Here is a 20,281-nt window from a genome sequence, read left to right as displayed (position 1 = left end):
CATTCTTTTAAGACCACTGTAAACACAGTGGTCATTTGGAGAACAATAGTGTCTTCATAGTGACGCAAAGATGCAAAAGCTTGTTTTAAGACTTTTTCACAGTGAGATAATATGCGTTTTGCAAAAACTTTTCTGTCAAATACAGCTTCTACTAAAAGGGTAGCAGAAAGAAAATAAGTCATTGTTAACACCAGAATAACAAATAGATCACTGAGCAGAATAAGGAGAAAGATTGTGTTTTCCCATGTTACACAAACCAGGAAAGTTTATGGGTATAGCCATGCCAGGATTCAGTATCAGAGTATTTGTGTTTGACTTCCACTGCAGGGATAGAAAGCTAGATGCTACATTGAGCAAAAAAACAATATACTCTTTAGAAACATCGTGTGTTAAACATCTGGTTTTGTTTACACTGCGGAACTGTACATCATCCTATGCTGGACATAGGACTTCAGAGCTACAAAATGCATATACAGAGCTCTTTAGCAGGCTGGAATACTTATTTCTTGGTTTTGTCCTGTCTTTAAGTCCATTGGAAGCTTGAAAAATTGGCTGGTGTGTTGAGGAGCTCTGCTGAGACCTACAGGACAAACCTGCAAGTCCTACCCACACCCTTTGCTTCCTACCTGCTTTGGCAGGGGTCTCAGTGCAGCAAAGAGAAGGAAGTGTCTGAGTAGCTTCGGAAGTCAGCCTCAACACCCTGGCAGCCAACTGGACTTCCAGAATACTTCCTGGAAGAGAAAGGGAATCAAATCCACTTTAATACTCCCCAAAACCCCCAAGGACTAACTGGGCTTTAGTAGTAAAAGACAGGAGCAGCCAACTTGGCTGCAGAAAGAGTGGGGAACTATGGCATGGGAAACCTTGACCAGAGGAACCTGCTGCACTAGAGGAGAAAGAGACAGTGTGATGGAGGACAAAGTGCCAGCTCTGCCTTGACTTGGGTCTGGAGAGTTCTGTGCAGTTGTGGTGGATCTGCCTGTACTCCACACCAGCTGAGCTGAGCTAGCAGTGAGTGGATCCCATGTAGCTGTGCTACAGCAGCTGAGTGCTTGCACTGCCGTGTCCTGGGACTCCCAGCATGGAGTTGCTTGGCTGGGGAGATCCTGTTTTCAAGCTGCCTGTGCTCAGCTGGCTCTAAGCCCAGGCGAGGGAGGTGAAGGTTGTTTGAATACATCCTTACATATGTGCTGCAAGAACCAGAAGATGCCTTGGGCAATGCAAAGGACTTTGTATAGCCAAGACTGCTTGCTACATCTATGGTCATTAAACATGCCTCAGCATGGAGGCCAAATGGTGCAAACAGCCCATGTCTCAGTAAACAATCAGGGTGTCCAAGCAGTGCAGCTGCATGTAGGCTGTCTGATAGCGATGTGGGACCCCCCAACCCTGCCTGAGACCTTCTTGGCACAGCAGAAGCTTGCATTGGCCAAAAGGGTGCTTGCAGCACTGTAAATTCTGCATGTTCCAGAGCTCTGGAAGAAGATGTCTGAGTTATCAGCTTCACAATAAAATTATACTAGGTGACTTTTTTGTTTTAAATTGCCTCCTCCTAGTCCTCCACAACTATGTCACTTCGAAAGAAAAGAAGTCCTCAGCCTTGATGTGGAGAGACTGAGAACCTTGTCTAACCATAAAAATATGGGGAAATAATGAGAAAGAATCTCTCTAATGTCAACATTGTAAATTCCATATTGGTTTGCTGATGAGCTGTATCAAAGTTATGGAGGTGGCCTCCTGAGAAGACAGAGATGCTGGCCTGTCTTCAAAAGTCATCATCAAGTCTTTCACAGAAAAATACAAATGTCTTTAGAACTAGCCCAAGCATTTGGTTGTTGCATAAAGCGCAATTGTAAAAATGTACAGAAAAATACATATAATTCCTACAGTCAGCTCTAATATGAAGCCAACAGCTGGCCAGAACATATAGACAATGCCCAAGGCTGATCTGCTGTAAGCTGGGGAACACAGGGGCAGACATCCATGTAGTGGTGTCAGGGCTGGGGAGCATCTTGGATGGCTCCATGGTGCAGCTCCCAGGACACCCTGTGATCCTACTGTCCTGTTTCAGCTGGGACAGTGTTAATGTTCTTCCTAGTAGCTGGTGCAGTGCTGTGCTTTGGATATAGCATGAGAATAATGTTGATCACGCAATGATGCTTTAGTTGTTGCTAAGTAGCACGTATCCTCAGTCAAGGACTGTTTGTCTTCTCACCCCACCCCACCAGTGAGGAGGCTGGGGGTGCACAAGTAACTGGGAGGGGACACAGCTGGGACAGCTGACCCTAAGTAACCCATGGAATATTCCATGCTATATAGTGTCATGCTCAGTATATAAACTAGGAAGAAAGCTGGTGAAGGGCCACTGCTCAGGAACTGCCTGGGCATGACATGCATTGGTCAGCTGATGGTGAGCAATTGCATTGTGCATCACTTGTTTTGTATATTCTAGCTTTTAAATTGTTTTTTCTTTTTCTTCTCCTTTTTCTGCTTATTTTTTATTTTTTATTTTTTTATTTTTATTTTCCATTGCTGTACTCTTAAACTCTCTTTATCTCAGCCCATGAATTTTACTTTTCTTTCCCCAGTTCTCTCCCCCATCCCACTGTGGTGTGTGTGGAGTAAGCGAGCACCTGCATACTGTTTAGCTACCTGCTGTATTAAACCATGACACCCACATGCAGATCACCTTCCCACAAGACCTGTCCTGAGGTCCCAGAGATGAGTGGAACTCAAAGCAGAAGCAGCACCTCCAACTTCACCCTTGTTTTCCTCCAGCTCAGCTGCTGCTGCCAATATTCTGCTGTTTTCCAGTGGCAGCCAGCAGCCTCCTATTTCTCTGCAGTTCCCAGGGGATGTCTCCTTTCCCTACAGTTCTGCTGCCAGTTGTGGCTGCACGGGCAGGCTCTCAAGCTGACACACCATTTTGGGCTGAGCCAGGCTCCCTCCAGCATTGGCAGGGTGTCCTAGGATCACAGCACAAGGAAAACTGAGCTTCCCCTTCATGGGGACATCTAAAGGTCTGACAGAAACTGTTAAGCCAGGTGCAGGCTGTTTTCTTGTGAGCAAGCATCTGTGCTCCTTCCAAACCTCTGTCCCTGAAGGCTGATTGTGTATTTATTATTATTATTTATTTTATTTATTATTTATTTTATTCATTATTATTTATTTTTATGTAAATGTGTATTTATCCAGTGCTGGATGCCACTGATTCAAACTGAGTGTTTCCACCCAGCACTCAGGAGCTCTGGGTCAGACTTGCTATGAGTAGGAACTATCCCCTAAACTCCAAAGTAATGGAACAGCTAATTTTAAGATGTTTATTCATATGGCTGCCTTATCCTTTTGCTTATATGCACTGCCTGCCCGGAGGTGTATTCTTAAGGAAATGTTGCAAGAGTAAAGAATTTTGCCCAAGGAAATAATGCTATCTTTTATGTTGTATATAAACCCAAATACAGGTTTTAGGGTAAATATAGAACATCAGTCTCTATGAAGAGAGATTTCAGGATAGTGCACAGCTTGACAGGTTTTTTAAGAATAAAACTTACCATCTGTAGTTGTCTGTTAAATAATCAGAGCTTGCCGTCTTCTGGTGACAAGCAGTGTACATGGGGATATATTTTTGTAAACTGTGAACCTGTGGAAATCAATATCTAAAAGACTCCTTGGAAAATGACATATTTTAAGAGTTAATGTTCTTAAAAATGTATTTTATTATGGTGTACTTGTTTTTCAAAGTTTGTTTAAAAATCTGTTGCAACTACAGTAGCTAAAAGAAATATAAGTTGTAGCTCAGCTGTTTCTTTCTATCACACTTGCACGGGCTGTATCTTGGATAATGCCTTTCATGTCCTCCAACTTCAGGAACTGCCCAGGAGCATCCTTTTGTGGGACCCGTTTGACCAAAGCCAACCTGTTACAGTAGGAGAGTTTTCAGCAGCTCTTTGTCGCCACCTAAAAGAAAGAGACAGCAGCATCACGTTGTAAACTTGAAGAAGGTGGCTGTTTCTCTAAGTAAATGATCAATTATACGCATTCCTATGGTCTTTTTGGACACTGGAATAGAAAACAAAACCTCCATTAATTTCCCCAGAGGAAAAGTTAAAGCTCAGATGCTATCAGAGCATCAGCATAACACTGGAAGTTGCCAGTGCCTGTAGCACATGTGTTTTATTACACACTGGAGAGGCTCCTAACCCATGGTGAGTCCATAGCATACTCTGGTTTCTTCTGCCCACAAAGCTATGAGTTACATTTACATATATACTGCAGGCTGGGTTTTAGGCTCCTCTGTCTTGTGCCCTAGTTACAAGTATTGGGATTGGGGTGGAAAAAGTTCAGCGTTTTTCAAGGGAGACGGCTTAAAGTGTGACCATCACATCTCCTCTGCTGGGACACAAAGACAGCTTTTCAAATGTGAGAACTGTTTCATGGCTCATTTAGCCCCTGATCTGCTGGCAGTTTTTGATGCTAGCTTTTCTTATCTTTCCATATACTTCTGACATTGCTTTTATCATGTCCTTGGTCTTTCTTCTGAGCTGGGCACTGTCTGTTATCTGCTGCTTTCTATACGTGTTTCAAGTTTCAGTAATGCAGGTATTCTCATAGTCATGAGAGTTTCTGATGGTGCTGTTGCAACAGTTGTAATTCTGGCTATTCCTTGTTCCACACGAAAATATCATCTCTTCTTGGTCCTACAGGTATCTGTGGTTGTGCCAGTCATGTTACAGTGGAGTTAAACCTGAACATGTGTGGACTCAGGCTTCAGATTTCAGAACCACCATCTACACGACTCAGTGTAAAGTGCACAGCAGACTAGATGGATATCCCTCTGAGGAAATTCTCACAATCCCTGGTGTATCTAGGGATGATCCCCATTATTAAGACTGGCCACTGCATGGCAGTATTGCACCAGCATCACTGAGGCGTGGGAAAGACTAACGTTCTCCCATTGTCTCCCTCGAAATATTCCTGCCATCGCTGAAATATGGTCAGAATGGGACATGTGCTGTAAAATGGAAGTAGGGCCTACCTCTTCCTGTGCAATCCTTTCTTCTCTCCACCAAATACCTGATGAGAAGGCTTGATGCGACATGATGGGATCTGGACGAGAAAGAAGATGTTCATACTGCCCTAAACGTAGGTTTTAAACCATGTCCCTCTCCTTTTGGGAGACGAGAGAAGTACTTCTTTGTATGCTTTAAGGTGCTGAGGGTAAAACTCTTTCCTACTCTGATCACACAGCCCATCTCTGTGACAGGACTGCTGAAAAGCAGACAAGTAGCAAACTCTCTGTGTGTGCGTAAGATGTTGCTGTACATCAGTGACGTGTTTGGGGATTCTGGAATGAAGGAACAGACATTGCTATTTGGCTATAGAAGGGTCAGGATTTTGTTCCAGTCATTCAAAACAAAACCCCAAACCTCAAACCTCCACATGCCAAGTAGCATGATAACAAAGGAAAAGGGCATTGTTTTCAAGTTCTGGACCAGTGATGGGTATAAACCCTACATCCAAGCCTCCTGACTTTGGAAATGCTTGGCTTGGTTTGAATATAAATTCCATGGCTTCAGTAGGACCACATGAAATTTGACAGGTTTGAATCGTTCCTGTTTGATTACTTGGGCAGCCTTCTTGTGGCAGCCTGAACATAACTGATGGGTTAACTAGTGGGAGAGCCCTACCCTATCTCAGAGGGGCAGTCCTGGGACCTGGAAGCCACAGATCGGAAGTGCCTTTCTCCATGTGCTGCACAGCTCTGCCCTGCTGCTGAGCCACCATATATCTATTTTAGTGACGGGGGGTGCATCTGCATGGTGCAGCGCCAGTGCTCCAGGCTCCCTTCATGTCCTGCAGGAGCTTTCAGGTGGCCTATGGAAAATGCTCTGCATTTCAGCATCAGCTGCTCACAGCATGTAGTTGGGCATCTACAGCTAATCAAAGCCACGGCCTACTTTTTCATCTGAAAGTCCTGAGTGCTCTGTTTGCCACTGAATTAAAAAATAAGCTGAAGTATTTCAAGTAGCAAGAATTGTGATACTTTAAAAATTTATGTTTTGAATATTTCATTCCTTTTCAAGGTGATCCTTAATCTGTAAATCCACATGAGAGACCCATGGCACCAACATGCTTTTGCTAGCACAAGCAGGGAGGAGCTAGGAAGGCAGTACTAAAGCAAAATACAAGGAAATAAAGTAAGCTGCCATACTGCAGCTCTCCAGGTATTCCTTCTTGCTATTATAGATTAAATATGCAGTGTATTTGCGAAGAGACTTTCAAAATATAGTTATACCTTAATAAAATTAATAAAACTTCAGACCCACAACTGTTTAAAGATTCAAGTGAACAGGAGGAGAGTATGGCTTTAACATGGGTCTCTGGCACTCACAGTGTATTGGTCTTCACTTGTTTCCCTGGTGCAGTCTTGGTACTTGCTGAGAACCATTTGCCAGGCAATGCCTAGGCCTGTGCTGGGGTGAGCATGTGCTGGGGACCATCCCAATGGGCACTTTGGATGTGGACACCCTCATTTGTGGGGGAAGAGAGTTTGGCCTCATGGAGGCAGGCTGCCCTGCTTGGCCTCAGCACCAAAGGTTTGTCCTTGGCCTGTTCTCCAAGCAAGCATAGCCAGCAGGACAAACAGGAAAAGGGCTTGAAGCACGACTAGAGCTTGTTAAATCAATGCACAGGGAAAACTGTAAGTGACTTGCCATTGGGAAATGAAATGGAAATCCAGGAGCCCTCAAACCAAGATCCTGGACCTTAAATGGAAATATAAACATGACTGAGTGACCTTTTATACTGGGGCTTAAAGCAATATACAAACTTTGAAGGCTTGGCAACATTGAAGCTCATGACATTCAGATTCAAAGTTTGCTATTTGGCTTCTCTGCCAAGTTTACTTCTGGTAGTTTTGCCAGACAAGGAATTTAGGCAAGGAAACCCAGCTGCCATAACGAGCTGGAGTACTCCTGTCATTCTGTGGTACAGAGCTCACTGCACACAGAGCTCAGCTTGCAGCCTTGCACATGGATCAGCTCCTGCTGCTTTTTGACTGAGCGCCAAGTCTTCCAGGGCAGTAATTTGGCTCTGAAATAAAACAGGCTTTATGGGTCAGAAACTGGCTGTTACAGATCTGTAGCTTTTGGACCATCTCTCCAAAAAAGCAAGTAAACGCATGACTTTAGGTCAAAAAGCTAATCCTAGAGGTAATACTTGATCACTAGTCCAGTTCTAAATGGGGCCTGATCCAATTTTATATCTCAGCTCTGCAGCTCAGAAGCTTTCCTAATTATTTTGTGTTTTTCAAAAAATCATGTAAATAAATCCCTTTTACCTTGAAAATCAGCTTGTTAACAGCTAAAATCTTGCTGCAGCTGCTGACGTATGTACCCAGAGCTACATTATTCACTTTTATTTCTCCCAATTCCTTTTTTTCTCAATATTGAGTCAGGACTGAGGGGTGCATGTGCATGTGTGTGTAACTAGCTCTCTTTTTTAATAAATTCAGTGCTAGAGATCACATTCATAGGCTCAGTTTATATGGTAATATTTATAAAAAAACAGCCTAAACTCTAGAAAACACGTAGCAGGAGTTAGTCCTGTATTAGATGAGGGATAGGCTTGATTTATTAGTAAGTCTTATTTAAGTCTCATTTCTATGCTTGTACGATTACATTAGGTTTCCACATGGGCACATGGCAAGAGAAGTAATGGAGCAAGAGAAGAGACAAGCCCTTTTTCAGTTCACAGAACCCCAATTCTTTATTAATCACAGCTTGCTCACAATGACATACAGGAAAATAGCACTAATGAAGAGTAGAATATGCAGTCAGCAACCTCCAGGGGGGTAGGGACAACTTCAAAACTGCAGCTATTTTGGGAGTGGTGTTAGGTTTGGTGATACTGTACTTGGCACAAGCACCCTGTCTAGTCATTCCTCCTGCTTCAGCCCTCTTAGTCCTAGATGTCTGTCACTAGGTAGGGTTGGCTAACACTGAAGAGTTAAGGTCATGATGAATGGAAGTCAGCAGTGTCAAAAATAAAAGGTAACAACTGGCTCATGGTTTCCAGATGAAATATTCTTTAGCCTCTTGTACTATTTATTACAGATGTAATGTGGTAGCATCAGATAAGTATCATAGATCATGGCACCTATAGATAAAGCCACTTGATGCTGTTTATTAGTTGCTCCATCAATAAATTTTCAAGTGGTGAGTTAAGCTCACTTTACAATTAGCATTTGTATGGCTGTTTGGCATCATCCAGAATTTGTCATAGCTTGATGGTTACAATGTGCCTCTTAAATTTGCCTCAAACTGATCCCACTTTGCACAGCTGTGTTTGTTGCCTCTTACCCCAAGAAGCAGAAACAACAAGTACTGCATGTGGCTATTTAACCTCAATTATTTAGTACACTACAGAGTCCTGTAGTGCAAGTTGCATTTGAAGAAACTACATTTTAAGAGCCTTTTGTCTTGGACAGCTGAATACGAAGTCACAATACCTGTGATCTAGTCACTGTTTCAACATAGCTTATTGATGGCAAAGCAGTCTAGGTTATTAGGCAATGACTGGTCTCTAGCACCATAGAACTACTACTGACCTCGTGGTGGATTGGAATGAAAGTCGCAGGGGATGGAATTAGACATGAGGTGCTTCAGATGAACAGACCCAGCAAATTCAACCGAGTGGAAGTAGACAACATCAGAAGCCTGTTACAGGACATGTAAGATTATGAAATAACTTGCATAATGCAATACTTGTATTTTTTAACAAAAATGTAAGTATTTACAAAATAAGATCCAAGTTTTTTAAACATCAAGCAAATCATTCTGCAAAGAGACCACATTGGTTTTGTTTTCATTTTTGTTTCTTTTTTAAAGTTTTTTATTGAGTTCTTGATTTTTATTTTTTTTTAAACCATGTCATACATTTCCCATACTGATATCGCATGATCCATAATAATATAGGCAGGGGGAGTTTACTAATGGTAGGGATGGGTCACATCCACCATTGCTGTTTTCAGCCAGACAGTTCCACCTGGAGCTCCTTGTTTCTACGGACCTCTGCAGCATGCCTCTCCTGAAAAACATCAAGAAGGGAAAAATCAAACCTTTTCTCATTCTGCCTGCCCAGGGAAGCTCCTGACAACAACCCGTTTAGACTGTGCGTTTAATGCTTGTGCAAAACTTGTTTTGCAGCACAGCCATCTTTAGAGGTTGCAACTCAGGAAAGGTGCCATCCAGTAGACCAGCCTGAGGCCTACATTCTACTTATTCTCTGGAGCTCAGTCTTATATCTGATATGGCCTTATACTCCTCAGTACCTCACAGATTTTCATTTTTAAGGCCCACACAGAGAGGTGCTGCTTGCAGCATAAAATGTGCCTCATGCTCACATTTGCCCTTTGAATTCCTAGATGTTAAACTTAATCTAGGGAAGGATGAGTGGGCTTGAATTAATTTTGTGCACATTGCATGATGAAATAGTGTTTAGTTACTGTGTTATCTATCTGTAGCATTTAGGAACCATATATAACAGCCCGAGAATTCAGTTCTATCAAGATGGGTCAATCTGAACATCTCAAACATCCCCTTACACTGAACGTTGAAGCTATCTGTCCTCTCTGTTGTTTATCTGGCTGTGATGGAGAAGGGACACGGTAACCAAAAGTCAATATTGGCCTTTCAGTCCACTTTCAGACATGTTGTCTTCCCTTTTACAAAAGCAGTCATTATTAATTTAGACTTATTTGGGCCACTGTATATTCATATACTTCTGTGGAAATGGGCCTGTGGTCACGAATAACAGATGTCAAACTAATTTAATCATGATCTACCTGGGGTGTTTATAAAAACCATCATTTTTGCAGCTTCTGGGTTTTAGGGGATTTGGTTTATGCCTCTCTCCTTTCAACTCTCAAACTATCAGACTTTTACCTCTTGTGTCTGATCACTAAACCCCCACCCCAGACAACGAAATGACAAGCATAAATTGACTACAGAAGAAAACATCCATCCCTAGCTGCTTTGTTTAAGGCACCCCCTAGGTAGTTCCATGCATTAGTGGGTCTTTTTATGATAAACATTTTTCAGAAGGCAACGGTTACCTTTTTATTGTCTGAGTTGGACTATGGATCAAAGGCCAGCTTATTGCATCAAGTAAAACTGTAAATCACAGTTCTTAAAGGATCCGTAACTCTGAAGGCTAGATTTTATAAGGGATTTTTTCCTCAGAACTCTTATTAACTGCAGTACACAGAAGTTACTTTGATTGCAGGTACTTCTAGACACCAATACCTTTGGGCATCCACAGTTCTGTGTAACTTTTGAAGACTTGGATCCAGATGCCTCACTTTTTCTTTTCCTGCATATTCAGGGTTCACTTTTGTGTTAGCAAAACTGTATAGTCATGCGATTCTTAATTACTGGTCTGTACAAATGTTCCCAAATGAGTTACTGTCATCTTTTTTCAGAAGTTTTCTTTGGATTTCATGCACATATGCTATCTTATTGCTGTAGAAATAGGGTTTAACAGCCTGTTAACATTAACCTAAGACAGAGAGATGCTTCAGCTGTCCTCATTTCCTTCTGGACCTCAAAGAAGGCTAATTGGCTTTTTCCCTTGTTTTCATAAGCTCTGGGATATGTGCCTGCAAACTAATCTAATAATGCAAAAATGTCAAGTAATCTGGGTACAGCTCTTAAGTTCAAGAATTATCCCATTTGTGTAGTTACTTGTAGCATCATCCTTTGGTTTCTGTTGTTTCTTTCCTACTCTCTGGGATTTTTGACTCCATCACAGAAGTAGAGGTGCTTATGGAGAAGATCTCATCGAAAACCACAGAGCTATTTCTTTGTTAGTCAAGTCACTAACATACTAGAAAGTTCATCACTGAAAGACACAAGTGATCACTCACACAGAGATAATTATTTTTTTCTTAACAATTCTAAATCTTTATAGACATATTTCCCTCTCTTGTATGGAAGGGTTGTTTTGAGACTGACACGCTTGGTCCTGAATGATGGGGTTTGTGGTTTACCTGTTTCCTTTGGCTGTACCAAAGATCTCCAAGAGAAAATTTACTGTTTTTTAGTCTTATGGAAGAACAGACCCCTTTTGTATAGGGATGTATAGGAAAGAATTTTTCCCCATATTTTTTCATCTTTCTTCTCTGAGAAACTAAGAGCTACAGATGGACAACAGTTTGATTTGATCAATGACTGACTTAAAACCTGAAATCTAAACAGAAGTGACCTTTCATTTGTTCACAGCACTTCTTAAAAGCTAGAAAATCAACCTTTCTCTGGAGAGAGTCCAATAGAGAGCCATTGAGATGAAGGAACTGAAGGAAAGGCTAAGAGAGCTGAGACTGTTCCTCCTGGAGAAGAGAAAGCTCAGGAGGATCTCTTCATTGTGTATAAATACCTTAATGGAGGATACACAGAGCCAGGCTCTTCTCAGTGGTGCCCAGTGACATGACCAGTGGCAATGGATACACACTGAAACACAGAAGGTTCCCTCTGAACATCAGGAAACATTTTTTTCACTGTGAGGGTGATCGAGCACTGGCACAGATTGTCCAGAGAGGTTTTAGAGTCTCCTTCCTTGGAGATATTCAAAAGCCATCTGGACATGCTCCTGGGTAAGTGGGTCTTGGTGTCCCTGCTTGAGCAGGGGGGTTGGACCAGATGACCCCCAGAAGTCCCTTCTCACCTCAAAAGTGAGTGCTTGTTTAGACAGACATAAGGGGCTCTGACTTAAAAATTGCTCAAGTCTAGCATGTAGCAACTGAGATAAGATCTACCCACAACATCTCTTCAAAATGTTGATTAGATTTTCCTCTCTAGTCTAAGGTGAAGAGTGATGGTGTGGTTACCTTCTCTTGGAGACGTTCAATAAGAGCAGCTAAGTTAGCTTCACGGTTTTCTTTGATCTGTTCCATTTTCAGTATCAGCTTTTCCTCTGCCATTTTGCTGAAGTTATTGTTCTCCTCCAAAGCTTTTTGAAGCACTTCTCGCTCATGCTCTCTCTTCTCTGCCAGATGTTTCAGCACCTGGGCCTCCTGGGACTGGAAACAGAGAGACACACAGCTGAAATTAAATACTGGCATGGAGCAAAGAAACCACCATGGGCAACAGTTTACTGGGTTTGGAAACTGCAAAAATTTTGTTGCTTTGTTGTTACATGCACTGTTTGGAATGATCACTTCTGTGTATAAAGCAGATTATCTCCACTAATAGGGTATGTGCCTGAGACAGCAGCAGAGAGGTGTCTGAAGCACTTCTGTTAACAAGAAATGCAGCCATGTGTTACTGCCCTGGGTTGTATGGATTACTGCTGTGGTTGCCCAGTCTCTGAGAGCTGCATTGTATTTGTAGAGAGAGGGAATGGAGGGCTAAAGGTATGTCTAGTGTTAAAAGGAGACACGGGAAAGGTGCATTTTTCACCTAAGGTGGACTTCCCTTTAATGTGCTTAAATAGTTAAAAATGGGCTTCTAAGTTTATTGTGAAAGACAGACAGAACCAATTAAGATAATACTTTTTCCCCCACGATATTTATGTTTGGCTTCACCTCACTGATTAGGACGGAAAAAAAGGGGTTTATTCTATAGAAAATAAGAAAAAGAGTACTATTTTTAGTTGAGAGTTCAATTTTGCAAGGAAGATGAAAACTGCAGGTAGGATGCAGCCTATGTGTAATACTGTGTTATTTTTCTTTGTAAATTCATTGCTCAGAAGCATAAGCTTTATTATTTATTTTAAATCAAACTGCTAACATGAAACCATTAATCCTAGGAGAGAAGCCAAAGAACTTACAGGGTTGGGCCCATCCTCTAAGCAAGTCTAGTTGAAAAGACATGCTTGAGAGGGGTTATTTGGAAATGATAAACAACATTGTATGCTTTTGGATAAGATAAATTAGCAGAAGCATGAGAAGCAAACAGAAAACAGGGAATGAAATATGGCTCTGGGAAGCTAAGTGAGTATTTCAGTGCAGATTACAATATGCTGTTGCTATTGTTATCTGTAAAAATGAATTAATTTAAGGCCTAAACTAAGGGCTTTAACCAATAATTACAATTAGTGATAATGAATCCTATTAAATTCTGTCATATGGCTTGAAACAGAGTGAAAAAGGCTGCAGTTCTTTTACATGATTAAGATCCAGTTAAGAGGAGAAAACAAATAGTTTAACAAAGGTAAGATACGCATCAAGCCAAATGCATTGATAAGGCAAATTAAATAGTGTCTAGGAAAGGCTGCAAAAGCCAGGCAGAACATCTTGCAGCAAGACACTGGAGTAAAACATTTATAGCTTTGAAAGGCTGTAATGACTTACTTGAGATCAGAAGAAAGAGCTACTTTCATCCATCTTGGCCACTTAAGGTATTTGCTTTCACCTCTGGCCTGGTCACAGTTATGTTCTTATTTCTCAAACTGATTCTGGGAGCACTTGCTGATGGGAATGATCTACTGAAATGGCTGGTACCTCACAAAGGCTCTTTCTGGCTCTTACCTCCATTATAGCATATGCTGAACAGAGAGTAACTGAGAGAGCATTTTTCAGATCTTTGAATCAGAGAAAATAACTGTTGTGCAGGCCAAAAGATGTTGCCAATGGGAACAAAATGTCCCCAAAGAGCTGCAGCCAAAAGTAGAGGGAGTTTCACTGGTAGAGAATGGAAGGCACATGAGCCAAAGGGAAAAACTGTTGGGCCATGAAGCAATTTTGTAGACTAACTAAAAACCATAAAAGCCCCATAAGTTTAAGAAAAACATCAATAATTTTAAAAATAGGTGATTTTGAAGTAAAATATTTTATTTCAGATACTTAGCACTTAACATTTCTTGAACTGCAGGCTTGTTCAAAATGTAAGAAAGTTATTTTGAAAGATTTGGTACAATGTTAAAACGGAAATATTTGAACATCTGCATCTTGACATGGACTAACTTGAGTGGCTCAGTTTGACCAGTGCTTGTGAAGTTATTCTGCATTTTCTGTTTAATTTACTATTCAATCACAACCTTTCATCTACTTTTGGAAAAGTTATTGTCATTAAATTTTGGTTGCCAATATGAATTTTGTGAACCTTTTGCTTAAGTGATCTAAAAGTGATTTTGATAACCTAAGAATCTATTTCACTTTCTATTGGCCCTTTACTAGGAAAGGTACTATGATATTAATTGTAATGTTCTTTTCTATGAAATGTTTATGAAGTGACTTGTTAATTTGAAAAGCAAACATTTCATACTGTTTCAGTATGTATATATAACATATTATAAAACCAAACCTTTTCAGATTTGGAAAACAAACATTTTAGAGGATATATACTGGGCCTATGAAGATGCTATAATATCAGTAAGATTTGGGCTGTGTTTGTAAGCAGCATTTTTGAAAAGAGCGTTGGCTTTTAAAGGGAGCTAGCAAAATGCCTTTTAGACCTTGCGGCATTTGTCTCTTTTTCAGGATTTGTTTTCTTCCATTCAAACCCTTCGCCTTCTGAAACTACTTCTTATAATCATAAATCCAGGAGAACTGTGAAAAGTTAGAGTTGCATATCAAAGAACATACAGTTCTGGAGGCTACGCTGGCAGACAACACATTCAAAAGTACTCTGTCCACTAATCCATGATAATGAAGAAAATCCTTATTCTCTAGTTTGGTATTTACTGGATGCACATTACATTGGCAGCAGTAAAAGTCAGAATGAAAGCTAAACCAGGCCTCAAGAACTGACTGTACACCCTTAATGCAATTGTCCTTTAAGATATGCCTTAAACAGCATTCTTTTTCCTCGCTCAGAATGTTCAAGGTGATCCGGACTCGTCCAAAATAAAGGAAGAGCCCTCCCCACCAGAAAACATCCACAGGGTAGATCATTTCGACTGACATCCCTCTTCTAGTGTTGTTGTACAACAGCTGTGAGCCTGCTTGTTTCCCTGATGTTCAGACCATTTTTGAAATCCCCTTATGACACTTTTGGAAAGTGATTGATATTTTTTTTGTATTGGATTGTCACACAATTTTCTGCTTCCAACACATTTGGCAAAAGAACTTGGCCACGTTGTCTGTTCAAAGTCTACTGTACATCCAGAAATGGGTAAATGAATGACCCAGATACCTAGTGGGGCTGGGATTAATAGACTCCCTTTGTTGTTTGTGCTGGCTTTTAACTGCTGTGTTTGGATTCCCACAGTGTTGATGCAGGATTCCAACATACATAGGAAGTTTATTTTCAACAGTGTATTGTCTGAAGTGCTGGAAAGGATATTTTCAAATCCTTGATAGTCCGTGTTCTAACACAGCTGTAAATGGCTTATGGTAATTGCTTCTAGTACAGTTATTGTGAGAAAATGAGTAAAAAAGGCTGGAAATGGGATGAAAATAAAGAAGATTAATTAGGAAAGAAAAGTATGAAATTGCAGAGAAAGAAAAAAAACAATAAAACAATACTCAAGGGGGAATACCCAGAAGAATTCTTAAATATAACAAGGCATAATCAATGCAGCTACAGCTGCAGCATCTAATGGTAGATGTGGAGGACTGTAAGTGTTGCAAAGCATTCCTGGTAAAGAAACCTTTGCTCGTTGAGAAGTACTGCTGTGCTAAAAACGTGGTTAATGCAGGCCAACTCCTATGATATTCATACCATATTTCTAAAGGATCCTGTGCATACCCACCTTTCAGAGATGAGCGCTTCAAAAGGAAATCTGCATCTCATGCGTATCTGGCCAGAGATAGGCTAAGGCAACTGAACACTTACAACATTTATGGAAACTGTCTTTGGAGATACACGTATTTTTAAATTACTACTCACAGGAAGAAAATTCTACTAATCTGAGTAGCACGTGCTTTATTTTCTCACATTTATCTATTTTTATTTGACATGTACATCAAAACATTGAAGTAATTTATGCAGAGAGAAAATTAAAGGATTACTTTTAAGCAATAAGGAGGCTCAGACAACTGCTGGGAATTTAGTCTTGAATGCATTCACTTTAGTTACCAGCACCCTTATTCATGAGGTACCCTACCAGTCACGAGAGCTCCACTTTCACTACTCATTCATTCACTGGCTTGATTTGCAAAAATTCATTTGTTCAGCAGAACAGTGTATTGTGTATTTGAGAGATACTGCTGATGTAGCTGAACGCAAAGACAAGATTAAAGGCTCCTACTGCAATGTAAATGCCAAGGTAAACCCTAGGTATTAATCAGAAAGAAATGGTAACTTGAAGAAGTGATGTTTGCAGGGGAAGGAATTGAGGTTGAGATTTATTCCTTTTAGAAAAAAGGGAATGTACTTAAGTGAGACCTTGCTCATGGTACTGGCTTCTTCAAATCTCTCCATGGTTGCATCCAGTTTCTCACTGGGAATAGTATTCTATTTGCAATACATTAGCACCTGTTCTGGTTGTCATGAGGACTCACTGTCCCAGGCAGTGTGGAAATACACACAGAGAGGCAATTCTTCTCCCAAAGCAATGGCATTCTGAAAAGACATGAAGAAGAGGGGGATGCTCCTGCTCCATGGGATCAGAGCAGAGAAGTGAAATGGCCATATGGCAGGGGAGTCAGAAATATCTGAAGCTGTAGCTATAGGGTGAAGTCCTACTTCTACCAGGCTAGATGGTGCTTGAATTTAAATGAGGGTCTTTGGTTGGTTGGTTTTTTTTTTAATCATCCAGTCTGCCAAGGGACCTTTGGGTCAGGGCTGCTGAGAATGTGAAGTAGAGTAAAAAAACATTAAGAGCCCATCCACAGAGAACTCTCTTTCTCTTCATCAGCTGGCACAGAATTGCTGCTCTCAGGCTTGTGACCCACGGGGTGAACAAGGCATGTTGGAGGGATGCAAGAGGTATCACCTGAGCCCTCTGTCTGATGCTCTTAGCTGCTCAAAGCATTTCATGATCTGCTGCAGCTTGAGGCCTAGCATTTTAAAGTTAATGAAGATCAATCTCCTGATCTTGTCTTTGTCTTATGACAGTTCATTAGCAGCAAAGCCAATGGCAGATTGTGGGGAGCAGTTTTGTCAGCACCGGGATGTATGCTGTGTCTTCTCATGACTCTGTGTGCTCTGAGGCACACCCTGGTGCCTAACACCAAATCCTCTCCTAGCTGGTAGCAAATATCTTCCTGAGGGCACATATTCCATAGGCTTATGCTGTTTGGATGAGGAACTGCAAGGTGGCCTGCCAGGTTTGGCTATCGTTTATAAACGTTAGGGGTGAAGCACAGTGTATGGAAATGCTACAGTGTAAACCAAAATGTGTCCAAAACACCCATTTCCAGGGCTGATTCCACACGTTACTGGGACTTTACATGGAAAAGTACTTCATGCTGCATTCCCTCTCCTCACAAGCACAGCAAAGGGACATCATTAACAGAAAGGGAGACCAATAGATGGGCAATATGGGAGGCGAATGTCTCAGGCAGTGCCTGTTCTCCCTCCCAGCTTGCTTGCTTACAAACTTGGTGGCAAACCCAGGAGGGGAGCAAGAATGAGTTGGAAGAAAGAAAGTTCCACTTTTGCCAGGGGAGGTGCTGGTCCCTTTTCCGCCTAAATCTCACCTACAGAAGTAGTTTTGTAGGTCCCATGCAATGTCTAGGAGTGCAGATTTGCCACCCAGCTCCACCATGCTCCCGTCCTGGGCAAAGCCTTTCCCCCCGCAAAAGCCTGTTGTATGGTTAAGCATGGGTGTTTTTTTTCAGTGTCAAAGGAGGGATGGATCAAGAGTACTATGAAGTGCCTCTGGGCAGGTTTTGGTGCTGGCTTAAAGGGGCAGCGAGTTGAGTGCTGAAGCCTGATGCAGAGTGAAGCCATGATGCTGGCAGAGATGCCTGGGCTGACAGCCTGCTGCAGGGGACTCAGCCAGCTGGGCTGCATGAGGGCTTATCATGCAGCTTTCATGGTAATGGTATTAAAAACTCATGTAGTTCTAAGTCTGTGTTCAACAGCATGAAAGTTAAAAAATACAACTGTTCTCCTGCTTTCTTTGTAGTGCTAAGCACTAGGGATGAGCCTGATTCAATTTTATCCCAATATAAAGCCATTAAAAGGATTTAATTACATACCATTTTGCTCCCATAATCCAAAGTCTAGTACAAATGCATGTCCCATTAGTGTTTAATTTTTCTACTAGTAAGTTGAACATGGGCAATAAAGATATATGATTTGACATATGCTCTTGAAGTCTGTACATCAAGGGTAACAAGGCCAACAACATTCAAGGCCAATGGGTTAAAATCAATGACTGGTAAAGACTCTGTAAGAAATAAACTTCTGCTGCATACAATGTCACTGTGCTCTAATTTGTTAAGTGGGAAGGATGAAAAGATCTTTCTGATTGTCTGCCAAGGTGGGAAAATATAGCACACATAAGCCAAAAAAAAAAAAAAAAAGGGATACTAATGACATGCTGTAAAGAGAATTCTATAAATGGAAAGGACAAATCTGTAATGAGCCCAAATGGGTCTCACTGTATGGTGCAAAGGAAAAAAATGCCTCAGGTGAAACTCTCAGCTTGGTCTGAGAGTATGAGGTCATGACTGTCAAGTGAGGTAGATAAAAAGGGGCAGAAAGTGAAAGAGCCTTGAAATAGCTTGTGGGGAATAAACAAGATAATAAACAGGACACTGCATAAGCAGAAGACTGCTGAAGTGCATGCCTTGCAGTAGATGTTCTCATGACTCTGAAAATTTATTAATGAACACTGTCTAATTAACAGAGCAGGACCTAAATCCTAAACAGTGTGAAATCAATTAGTATTTTTTCCAAAAAGGCAATTCTCCATTAGTTATACTTGATTTTAATTTGGACTATGCTGGAAGGACATGCTCTAGAATGGTCATGCCTGACAGCTGTTGTACATAGATTGAAAAGTATAATAACAACTGCCATGCTGGATGTCAGAAAAAGTCTGCCTGCTTTGTCTAGCAGCAGAAAGTGGAAGATGCTCAGGGAAACTGTAAATGAATTTGGGCAAATCCTCCTGGTCCTTTCCTGCAGATACACAGAGATAGATAGACAAACAGATACATAGATAGACAGAGAGACAGATAGATAGATGGATAGATGATAGATAGATAGATAGACAGATAGCTTTCACCAGTCACGAATTTACATATTTTCTGAGCCAGGGATTGCATTCACAAAATCAGTTCCTGAAAGGTGGTTCTCTATCAATTTTGCTATTATCTTTTTGAAATAAATAGTACTTTAATAATCTCTCAATAATCTGTGATAACAGATTTAGCTTTATTAACAATGCATGAAAAGGTGATTCGCTCTCTTTGTTCTGAAATTGCTGTCTGATGATTTAATTGAGTGTTTCTTCCCCTTTGGATTGTGTAAACTAGAATATAATTGTTCCTATTAATCTTCTCATTACCATTCATGACTTTGCAGACTTCTGTCTTATCTTTCATCTGTTATCTCTTTCTGAGCTGAGAAGTGGACTATTTAATTTATCTTCTTATGGAAGATTTTCTATTCCTCTGATTGTTTTTTAATCCTTCTATGCTCTTTACTCTTTTTCAGGCCAAAAATGAAGTCAGTAGTTGAGGTGTGAGAGCACCAGGGATTTTAACAGTGATGTCATGAAGTTTCTTGCTCTGTTCTTTGTTCTTTTCCTAGCAATATCTGCTGCAATGCTGATGTGGAAGATCTTGTCTATTAAAATAACTCAGTTATGTGTTAATTCAAAATGAATATAGTACCAAGGGAAAAAAATGGCAGGTGTCTGTATTGGTATCACTGATTATTGCATAATGAGTTTTTCTTTAGGAAGAAATGAACAGTAATGAAATCAATGAAATGAAATCTCAGGGACATTGAATTTATATTTCCCACTAAGTACATGCATAATATTAGGCTTCTTAATTGCTGCTATTTCATTCTGTTTCCATATATTTACTTGAGTATTTGTACTTGGTACAGAGGCACTTCACAGATTGAGTCATTGGGTCATACCCTCTCTTCGGTGTGTGAAAGCTCATACTTTTGGGCAGGTGCTAGTGCAAATGCGTATTCTTTTCACATATGGTCATGTGCTTTTATTGAAATGAATATTCTGGCAGAAGTATTACCTTGAAAGAAGCAATAGTGCTAATGTGTGTGCATTAGGAGCCGAGAGTCCTTGTGTTAGCAATGCAGCAGAAATGGCAGATGCAGCAATGATTCAGCATTCATCTGAATGAATTATTCAAATAACTGAGGACGAGAATAGTCAGGTTTCACTGCAAATCAAAACTGAGGGACAGGTTTTAAGG

General features: G+C 40.8%; 1 protein-coding gene across 1 annotated transcript in view; it reads right to left on the bottom strand.

Annotated features, from left to right (window-relative positions):
- Positions 1-7,740: 7,740 nt before the first annotated feature.
- STMN2 (stathmin 2) overlaps positions 7,741-20,281 on the bottom strand; it is a 39,018-nt gene continuing 26,477 nt past the window's right edge. Inside the window, exons 4-5 of the mRNA XM_062641552.1 lie at positions 11,885-12,076; positions 7,741-9,087 (exon numbers count right to left, since the gene is read on the bottom strand). Coding sequence (XP_062497536.1) covers positions 9,028-9,087; positions 11,885-12,076 — 252 coding nt within the window. The 3' untranslated portion in view covers positions 7,741-9,027. The remainder of the gene's footprint in view (positions 9,088-11,884; positions 12,077-20,281) is intronic.

Source organism: Pezoporus occidentalis, unplaced genomic scaffold (genome assembly GCF_034315485.1).
Source record: "Pezoporus occidentalis ecotype Australia unplaced genomic scaffold, CSIRO_AGI_Poc_V1 ctg69, whole genome shotgun sequence".
Classification (NCBI taxonomy): domain Eukaryota; kingdom Metazoa; phylum Chordata; class Aves; order Psittaciformes; family Psittacidae; genus Pezoporus; species Pezoporus occidentalis.
The sequence above is the reverse complement of the archived record's forward strand: the minus strand, read 5'-3'. Positions and strand labels throughout refer to the sequence as shown.